Genomic DNA, 10,451 nt, shown 5'->3' on the forward strand with positions numbered 1-10,451 from the left:
AATAGGTATCCATTTTTAAATTGCTTTGTTGTTGTGCAAAAAGTAACAAAAGCGAAATTGAAATATTCTTTATTCAAGTAGGCTCTGAAACCACTTTTGAATCGTCATGTTATAGTGTTGAATTGAATGTAAAGCTACCACCGGATCGGAAAGTAGATTCTACCGAGAAGAACAGGCAAGAAACTCAGTGGTTCTCATTTCCAACGACATCTTTTGTAATATCAAAACAGTTTCCATATCTGAAACGTTACCCCAAACCACAACTTATGAACTCAATTTTTTTTTATATTTCCCTAATATTCGCTTGTTTTAGCAAATATATCACGTATAAAAATTTTAACTAGTTATCACTCATTCTGGCTAAATATAGGTTTTAACTGTAACATATATTCTGGGAATTACATAAATCAATCATTGTAGTCCTGCGCCATGCGCTTCTTTTGCCCTGGCGCCTGATCAATGACCTATATATTATTTGCGTTTTATTACCCAGAAATACCTGAATAAATAAATATAATAACCATAATCGAATCTATGTCAGCTGACTTTTCTTCCGCAATTCAAGATTATTGTTCCGTTTTGATTATTATCGGCATTACTTAAACAACTGGCCGCTTAGCGATTGTAAAAAAGTAAACTAAGATATACGTAATACGTAAGACTTACTTTCCCAAAGAGATATTTGACGTATAGTCTAATAAAACATTCAATATTAACGCCTTTATGTTTACCAGTCTAACTGAATGCAGCTGGGAGAAGCGTACCTGTTAGATTTGAACGGTGTCAACCGGTTACAACCGAACGAAATATCTGGTAAAATTTCGTTCGGATGAACCGGTACACGGATATTACATCTGAATAAAGGCTACCGATTGAACATGAAATAAGTCTACCGGTTACATGTATAGAAGTCGACCGGTAATACCTGAATAAGGTTAACCTGTTACACCTGATCGATGTCTACCGGTTACACCAGAACGAAGTCGACCGGGTACAGCTGAACTAAGTCTAGTCTATTTGTTTTAACTGCAAACAAGATTTGAAATAAGGCACGTATTTTTGAATCGTTTGCTCGCTTCAACTTTTCCCGAGGCGGCACCGGCCTTTAACATTATTTTCCACGTACCATCAGGTCTCTTGCCAACATCACGAATAATTATACGGGGCTTAACACGAGCAGGAACCAACAGTGGCAAGTGCCCTTTTAACTGTATCATTTAAAAAAATCGTGACGCAGAAGCCCGCTTATACGCCTCCTTTTCACACGGATATATAATTTAAGAGAAAACGCGTTTTATTTAACACCTTATTATTTAAAAATTATTTAAAGACAACAAAAACTTGTGTATTTTTTTGGATGGAAGGAAATTCGTTTTACATTCGGTTTAACCGAATTTCCGCAGCTTGATCCGAGCTTCGACATTACGTCGAAATATTGCAATATTTCTTTCACCTGAGATCCACTGCCCAGTAAAAGGCAGTAAAGGCAGGAGGCAATAAAAAGAGGTGTTATAATTTTAATAAAGATTTTTGCACTATTACTACAAGTAATAAATATTTGTTGTAGAAACAAAAAGTAGAGAAAGCAAGCGGCCACTGCAGGACCAAGGCCTCCACTTCCTCTGAGGGGAAAGTTTAGCATGAATTCCAACCCACTGCTCCAATGGCGGTTGGTGGATCTAATGCGGTTTGGTTATTGTGGTGATGTTAAAATAAAAACATAATTAGGAATTATCCTGGAATTTTACTTTTACAGGCTATCCAAGAACGCCGCCGCCGGCACGGCACAAGATCAAGCAATTAGCAACGTCTATTTTGAAAAATTGTTACTGTCAGTTTCGTAGGCACCGTCGACGTGGAAATAAGTGTGTCGTAACTATCTGCGTGTTTAGTCCTGTTTTCGTGTCTATCGACAATATTAAACGTTGACGAATCAATATTATAGGTTTAACATATTACGCAGACTCAACACCAGCCCACCACCGTTCAGAATTCAAACAAGCCCATTCGATTCAGAATCAACCAGTCGTCGACATGACGACTAATTCGACAGTCACCGGTTGACAACATAGCGTCAGTGAATGGGCAATGCGTTGTCATCAACATTTCGTTGGCAATTTTGCGCCATGCTTTTACCTTTCTGTGTTGCTGTATTTAGGATTAATAAAACCTTGCATTTGTGTACTTCTCCCGCCAAGTTTTCTTTTAGAATAAAAATAATAAGAATATAAAAATGCGTGTATTCTATCTTGAATTAAAATTATATGTATGTAAAAATTATGAATGTAGGGGGCGCACACAGATCGACCCACTCGTCCTCAAAGCGTTGCCGACGTGGAACCAGTACATTATTAGCAACGAATAGCAAACGAATCGGATAGGTACGAAGTACTTCTTATTCATTAAACGTTGAATATACTACCATATATGATGTAAACCGTCAACTTCAATGCATTAAAGTTTTAATGTTTAGTTTAATTGAAATGGAGTTGTCGTCTCGTCAACCTAATGTACATGTACTTTTATAAGCTTAAACTTTTAACGCCACTCGGTAATTATTTATGAAGTTAGAAATATATATCGAATTGCACAATTTTTTAGAAAAATATTTTTTTATTTATTATCTGCACTGTACTCGTACCTATTCAGTTTTATATAGGTGATATTTTTAACCACGCATGCCAACGATGTGGGGAGGAATAAATAATAAATGTTTCCTAAAATATTTATTTCAATATACCGAGTTGAATTAACAATCCACGCACCGTGTGGTACTCTTAAGAGGAGTAAATGAAGTTTGTAATGTGGAGTACAAAAACATTTCGGGAAGAGAGGTAGGTTTAAAAAACAATATACTCGTAAGTACGAAAAATCTAACTTACATTGTATAGAACAAGTATTCAGTAAAATATAAAACAATAATGAAGTAAAAAAATCTTATACAATACCACTACACTCAGACTTCCCATATTATATTACTTTAGATAAAATTCACACTTAGCTAACATTACACATTGTTTTTTACCACTATAATATTTTGAATGAATCTTAGACAGATACAAAATATACAATCTAGTAAGATATATGCAACAACAGAAATAAGACAGAGATCGACATTGTAACATGACATGCAAACATTGGAAGCAACTAATTCATTACAACATAATTATTAAAGATAAAATATCAAGTCACATCAGAACAACAGTAAAGTATGCATTGTAAATAAATAGTGAAATAACAATTGAAATTTTATTAATCTAACATTTATTCCATCAATTTGTATACGATAATATGATTTTTATTAATTAAATATTGACAAGTCTTAAATAGTCCTCGTCTCTATCATAATCATAATCTATGTATAATTCACTATTTATATTTAATAATTCAGTTTATCTTAGCGAAATATAAAAATATGTAGACAATATCTAAAGTGATTATTGTATTAGAATAGGTATGGAAGGGTTTTAAAGTTGCCACTCGATCGGTTCCACACTGTCGTATTTCGTACCGATGCACTGTGAGCACAAGTAAAGAATACCTACACGATCGCGCGTCAACGGAGAGCACAATGAAGGAGTGTACGACAGACACCGCTTTTTAATATTATATTTGTCCTTTTAAACACTTAACATTCACATTTTAAAATTGATCATAATCGATTATTTAAAGACAGTAATTGATTTTTGGGAAGGCAGTCCAAAAGGTACGGAAGGATAATAACACGAATATCATAATGTTTATTAGTTCAAAATTGGTTGGTACGTTGTATTGCTGCTGCCTTTACAGAAACTCTAAGATGACGGTAAAGATGACCTTCTCAATATGTGGCGCCATGCATGTCGCACAATAGAGTGTATGCGAAGGCGAAAGGGTAGCATCGTACCGGAGAAGTTCGCGCTAGCGACGCGCTCCAAACTCAACCGCGTCATCGTCGGTGATATCTCCATGCCGCCACAAGTTCAGGCGCGAGATCTTAGCATGATCTTGCGCAGCGCGGTATTCGGCCAGCATGATGCTAAGGCGATACTCATGGGTGTTCTCCATCAATACCAGGCCCTCCCTGATCAGGTTCTAATAAACATAGATTTTGTTTAAATTTGTGTTAATTTTTAAAAGATAATAAAGATTAAAATCTATGTTATTTAAGTTACTTAAATGATCAGGGCCACTTTTGGTCCACTGAAAGCACAAAAGAATTCATATACATACCTTGCCGATATCGGCATTAGTAGTGGGATCAACAAGAGTTACAGCCGCAGGAGTACCACGAATTTCCATGTTAAGCAGCAGCTTCTTATTCAGCGCATCCGAAGAAAAGGCGCGCACTGCCTCGTGCCGGTCATCATTATCGGTTGGGAATTTGACGCCCGCAAGAGTGTACTCAGTGGCATAGGGCGGTTCCCTCTCTGTACCCGGCGGCAATGGAGCCAGTCGCGTTGGACTAACAACCTGTGCATAAAGTATTTTTTTTTTGTAATAATTGTATTATTCATTTTTTATAAATATGAAGCTAGTAACTAATTTGTAATGTTGCAAAATTATGTAATTAGAAATGAATGTCACCTCTCTATTTCCATAATCAATGTAGAAGATTTGAGCCATTTTATCTTCTGTAATTTTCTCAATTTTGGCCCTGTACCATTGATCGTCCAATGTGAAGCGAGCAGCACATATTTGTCCCTTCCTTGGCACATATGATCCAGGAAGAGGAGCATTAGTCTTAAACTCTTGATGTATTTTATCCATCAAAGATTCTAGCTTGTTACCTAGCTCCATGTTTTGAGCATAGAAAATTCCTTCATTTGTAATTTCAGTAACAACGACTTTTTCATATTTAACAACACGGTCCTGTATAGGAGCAGAGCGTTCTTTCTCAATCTCTTTTTCAACTTCTACAAAATCTTTCCATAGGCCAATGCGTTTTTTCATAGCATTTTCTTCTGCATTCTTAATAGTCCGAGCATATTCAGATGTTTCAGCAGTGTGGTGCATTGAAGCGAGACCATGCTCTACAAGAGATATAGATAAATTCTCATTTTCTATCCAAAGCCAGCCAATAAAGTTACCAGCTTTATCCATTTCTTCAATTGTAACATTAACGTCACGTTGAAGGCATTTTTCTTTTGTAAACTGCAGAGCTTCATCGCCGAAAGGCTCTGCCTCCTGCATTCCACCGCCTCCTATGGCTGGGCGGGCACCTCTTGGGCAGTTAATTCCTGCGAGTAAGAATGTGACAAGTACCGATTCTTTTGGTATGTACAGTCTCATACGAGATCCACTAGCAACAAATTCCACAACCGCTTCTGTCTTTTGAGCTCGCTTCAAAAATGGGAAGAATTTTTTGGCCTTAGCAGAATCACCACTTGTGTCTTGTATACGGTGAGTTGGGATATCTTTTTTAGCATGAATGCCTATAACACTTTTTTGTGCTTTTAATTCAGCCTCCAGCAATTTATCATAGTGAGAGCTTCTTTGATCATTGTCATTTCTGTATCTAACCACAGTTGCATATCCTTTGCTTACTAAAGCTTCTGCAATGTTACTGTAACAGAAATAGATGCAGTTGTAATACTGTATATCTTCAAATATTTCTTACCATAGCAATATTACTTACGTTCCGCCTGCCACAACTGTGCAGCATGTCTTTTCTGGGAAATTGTCTTTAGCGGGCTGAATATAGTCAACCGTTACATTGACTTTTTTACCAATCAATTTTTTCCTTAGAAATTCACGTGCTTCATACATCCATGGAATATCATACAAAGGCTTGAAGCCTTTGGGCCTGGGCGATTGCTTACCTTCTTCATCTGGACTGTTCCTAAGAATAAAATAAATATTAATACCAATTAGTCTGCAATATTCGTGTTCACTTATCATGTTTTTTGTAAAAAGTAATTCATGCCGTCAAGTTTGGAATAGTGTTCGAAATATATCACTCCTATATAAGTAATACATGTTTAAAAATTTTTAAACAATTAAGTAATTATGAATGTCTTACTTTTCACGAGGTGGTCTAATGCTGGCTAAGAAAATTTTCTTTTGGACATTAGTAGGCATTTTTACTACAAGAGCGTCTCCATTAACAACTTCCATAACAGTAGCTGTAAATTCTTTGTCCTTAGCAGCAATAACAGGAGCGTTACTGACATAATTAGTCCAGATACGTAGTTTAGCTTCCTTAGCTGAACGTTCAGCTGCTCTCAAAGTCGAAGCTCCTGTGTAGCAAAATAATAATGTTCGTAAAGAAATATAATATAAAAATATTACTGACTACAAGGTTTATACAAAAGAATGTTATTTCATACCTGATTTCATCACTGCAATAGACCAGTCAACACATCTTGCAAATCCTTGTTTTAATAGTGCCTCAGCAATGTTTCCTTGAGGGTGTAAGATTGTGCCCACTAAGTTGTTGTTGTTGACTGACTCAAGAATTACATCTACCTCTTTTTGAAGTAGTTTTGATTCAAGGAAGAAACGGGCCTCCTCTGCATAGGGTTCTGAATCACCATCTTGTTTCACAGCAGGGCACTATTTATATTAAAAAATAAATAAAATCAATTTCCTTCATATAACAACAAAGCTAGAACTTATAATATTTGTTTGCATTTTGGAAATGTTACTTACTCGAATTCCTGAGAGCATCAATGTAACAGGTGTATAATCAGGCAGCAAACAAAGTCTGACAGTGGAGCCATCTCTGACATATTCAATGATGGCTTTCACTGGTTGTCCATTGAATTTATTCACAAATTGTTTGGGATTTTCAATACTCCACTTGATGTCACGAACATGGCTCTAATTGTAAAAAAAAAAACAAACATTTAGTAAAAAAAAATCTTCCTCAGAAATTATAACCATAACCATAAAAAGAAATATTTAAATACCTGCAGATCAGACCCCCAGATTCCTTTACCTTGAGATCTAGCTACTTCTTCAATCTCAACAAGTCTTTTGAGTTGAGGAATGTTACGACCTCCTTCTCTCACTTTCACAAGACCTTCAGCTAACAGAGACTCAGTCATGTTTTCACTCTTTGTAGGATCCTTTCCCGCCCACACAGATCCATATTCTCTAGTAGCAGAGTTAGGAGGTTTCTCTGCAGTGAAAATAACCTCCTTTCCTACTAATTTCTTCCTAAGGAACTCTCGAGCTTCCCATGCAAACGGCTCATCCTTTGTTTCGGTGTCACTGCAAATTTCGATACATTTAGTTTACCAAACATAGGAATTATTATGCAGTGCAAAGCAGTTTTAAAACAATATTAAGTAATAGTATGTATTTGCCTGTAATTGTGCACATGATTTCTTTGCAATTTTTTCTACACTGCTGAGCAGAAGATGAATGCATAAAAACAAATGAAAACTTGATATGCTAGCCCACATTTGAACCTACAATCTTCAGTTAAGTTTTATGTGTTCTGACTATTATAGCTCAATTTCAATAAATAAATCACACAAATTGTATGTTATTTTAGTTATAATAATTATATAAATGTTTATTTATTACTTGAAGATTATATTTTCACATATGTCTTCGCTATGCAAATTCGCTTGGCTGCCTTTAAAATAGCAATTGCAATTAAACTAATATTCAAATAGATCTTTAATATGAGTAAAATAAGCGATTTCATGACACACTGGAAATTGATATATACTTTTAAATGTACTGTGATGAGTATTGTAGCTATGTATTTTTAGGTTATATTCTATTTATTACCTACCTGCTCTAGTAGGATTTCTATATTATTTAGTTATTTAATATGAAATATACTTAAGAATATTGTTTTAATAAGTGCAAATAATGATTACAATGCTATATTACACAAAAATGAATAAAATAATGCAAATAAAATGGTAGCAAGAATGCAGAGAGCATGTGAGGATCTTTTGTGTATTAAGTGTGTTTTAACAACACCAGTTTGAATAATTAGAATCAAAAGGAGAATTTATAATTTAACCAATTGTAATTAAAACTGTTAATTATGATTGGTTATATTAGCTTTAGTTATTAGACTATCGGCTATTGAGAGATGAGAAATTTAATTTTATCTTATTAACTAAATACAAAATATCGCTATGCCTTACTGTTTTCTAGTTTAAATTCTGTTTTGAGTCAAGCAAAATAAGAGTTGTTTATTTTTAAAGATAAAAGATCTATATGCAAAAACAATTGTATTTTAACATTAAATAATTATCACAAAATATATAGAAAATTACTCAGTAATAAGTCGTATTTTTATAGTCAAGTAATATTTATCAATGAATAGAAATAAATTTTTTACTGTAACATTTGAAAATAGCTTCTTCAGGTTTTCACAAACATAAGGGACTATGGACACATCACCTATCCATTCACTTTTGTTTGAAGAAAGTAATTTAACCATATTTTTATTTTACTTATTGCAAAGTGCAAACATCAGTACTAATTTACTGTTTTCGTACATATTGTCGCTATATAATATAAAAGAATGCTTAAAAAGCTAATTAAGAATTGGGCACTTACTTGTTGGCAGTTCTTTGACGAGCTAGTTTCGGTGCAGTGATGCCAGAGAGAGCGATCACTTTCTCCGGCGGTGGTCCACCTTGTGGTTGTTTTCTGATAATAATGGTATCTCCCGACAAAACCTACGCAATATATAGAAATAAGTCAAAATCAGAAATTGGTCCTATAAGTGAACAACTAATTAGATTCACTTTTTAAGCGATTTGTCTTATTCTTATTCTAAATGATGTTTCATCACATAAGATTAGCCTGAACATTAATTTTAATATGTTTACACTTATAGAGAAAATCAAGTACCTACAGTGAAAAATCGATCAATGTTATGTTGAAAATTGTGGACGCGGTGCCAACAGGGCAAACGATACGGGCACGAGGTATCGCGAATATTAGTACACCTTTTCTAATATAAAAGAAAAGAAGAAATTAAATGAATTACCTGCTTCACTATTCCAATTTTATAAGCAGGGGTGGGTGCTGTTGCACTCATTTTTAAAACAAATTATTTAGGCAACGTGGTAAAGGATTAAGAACATAAAAATCACTGACGACTGAGCTTCTTCCAGGGCTGGCGAAACGTGGCGAGGCGCCAGTGTTACCTATACGGAAAATGAGAGACAACAGTTCAATAACTTGAAAATTACTTTCACTCAGTGAATATCATAATATTACCAATTAATTAATTTATGAATATTGTTTTGCCTTCCTATAATAAATTATATGAATATTTGTTTTTATTTTTGTATCTTTCATATAATTATAATGATAATTCGCTATTAGACTATCTTATAAAATAAAAACGTATAGGCTGTTTTCATACTATCAACCTTACAACAAATGATAGATATTTAATTCTTCTAATAAATTCTAGGAAAATAGTAAAGAGCATACAATTAGTACGTTTTAGAATAAAGAGTCTTTAAAGGAATTTTATTTCAAATATAATTGGCTGTTGTGCTGTGTATTTCTTTTTGGCTGCAATTAATATGCAAAAACGATTAATTACTATAACAACTAATGCTTAAATTATATAAAAAGAATACTCTCTTTTGATTCAATGAAAAATCAGTTTTAATTATAGGCTTATATAAATAAATAGAAACTCTATTAAAGATATATATTTCATTTATGTAAAAACCCTATCTTGTAAAGAAACGAAAAATTTACGATTGTTTCATAAATACTAAAGAAACATAATGATTCTAGTCCGATGACGATAATAATGATAAATAGTGTACCACTTGGATACTTGGTATCTTCTCACTCTACGACGCATTGTTAAATCTCACTCTACAATCGTGTAGAGTGGCATTAAGCGTGGCAGTAAAATCATTTCCAACAGTACTTTAGAAAATTAATAAACAGATGTTAGAATCAATGTCACAGAAATATATTATTACGCATATGTACTTTAAAAACGCTGTGAACGCATATTATTATAAGACTTGATTGACTTTAATAGAAAATACGTAGATTGTACTTTAGAATTAGTTTGATTTGTTGTTATTTCAATATATTTTTAAAAGTTTGGTTTTTGGTATATTTATAGTTATTATAATATATTAAATAAGATTAGTCTTCGACAGAGGTTTCACTCGCTTGTGAGGGCGGAGTCGTCGGACACCTCCCACCACTTTGACTAACCACCAGCAGTTTTTAAGCATTTTATATGCTTTCCTGGAGCCTTGACTACGTGTACCAACTACGTGTCTTGACGTAACCACAGAATTGTTTGACATGAGCAAATTTTTGCCCATGTAAAACAATTGAATCATATAAACAAATCATCAGCTTAAAAATATAGCAATGCGGTAGTCTGGTCATTCAGAAAACCTAAACGATTCCCCGTTAAATAGATCCGTCTAATTGATTCTAACAAACAACCCTTCAAAACTATACGAATTTCGATGAATATAAATATAAAATTAATTATAGGTGTATTGTAT

The 10,451-nt window shown here is 33.9% G+C and overlaps 1 protein-coding gene across 1 annotated transcript; it reads right to left on the bottom strand.

Annotated features, from left to right (window-relative positions):
* Positions 1-2,711: 2,711 nt before the first annotated feature.
* Positions 2,712-9,106, bottom strand: LOC125075791 (staphylococcal nuclease domain-containing protein 1). Its single transcript, XM_047687551.1, has 10 exons — positions 8,945-9,106; positions 8,509-8,630; positions 6,891-7,194; positions 6,631-6,801; positions 6,309-6,534; positions 6,002-6,218; positions 5,618-5,821; positions 4,567-5,545; positions 4,213-4,452; positions 2,712-4,074 (listed from the first exon to the last, which is right to left on the bottom strand). Exons 1-10 carry the CDS (start codon positions 8,993-8,995, stop codon positions 3,901-3,903), a joined length of 2,688 nt encoding a protein of 895 aa, XP_047543507.1. The 5' UTR covers positions 8,996-9,106; the 3' UTR covers positions 2,712-3,900.
* Positions 9,107-10,451: the final 1,345 nt, after the last annotated feature.

This window comes from Vanessa atalanta, chromosome Z (assembly GCF_905147765.1).
Source record: "Vanessa atalanta chromosome Z, ilVanAtal1.2, whole genome shotgun sequence".
Taxonomy (NCBI): domain Eukaryota; kingdom Metazoa; phylum Arthropoda; class Insecta; order Lepidoptera; family Nymphalidae; genus Vanessa; species Vanessa atalanta.

What these genes read in the sequence shown, in the direction of transcription:
- LOC125075791 (XM_047687551.1), bottom strand. Translation starts at nt 8,995, where the DNA reads ATGAGTGCAACAGCACCCACCCCTGCTTATAAAATTGGAATAGTGAAG. An exon ending in TGATGCTCTCAGGAATTCGA is followed by an intron (nt 6,535 to 6,630) that starts GTAAGTAACATT and finishes TAATATAAATAG; the next exon opens with TGCCCTGCTGTGAAACAAGA. An exon ending in TTGATTATGGAAATAGAGAG is followed by an intron (nt 4,453 to 4,566) that starts GTGACATTCATT and finishes CTTTATGCACAG; the next exon opens with GTTGTTAGTCCAACGCGACT.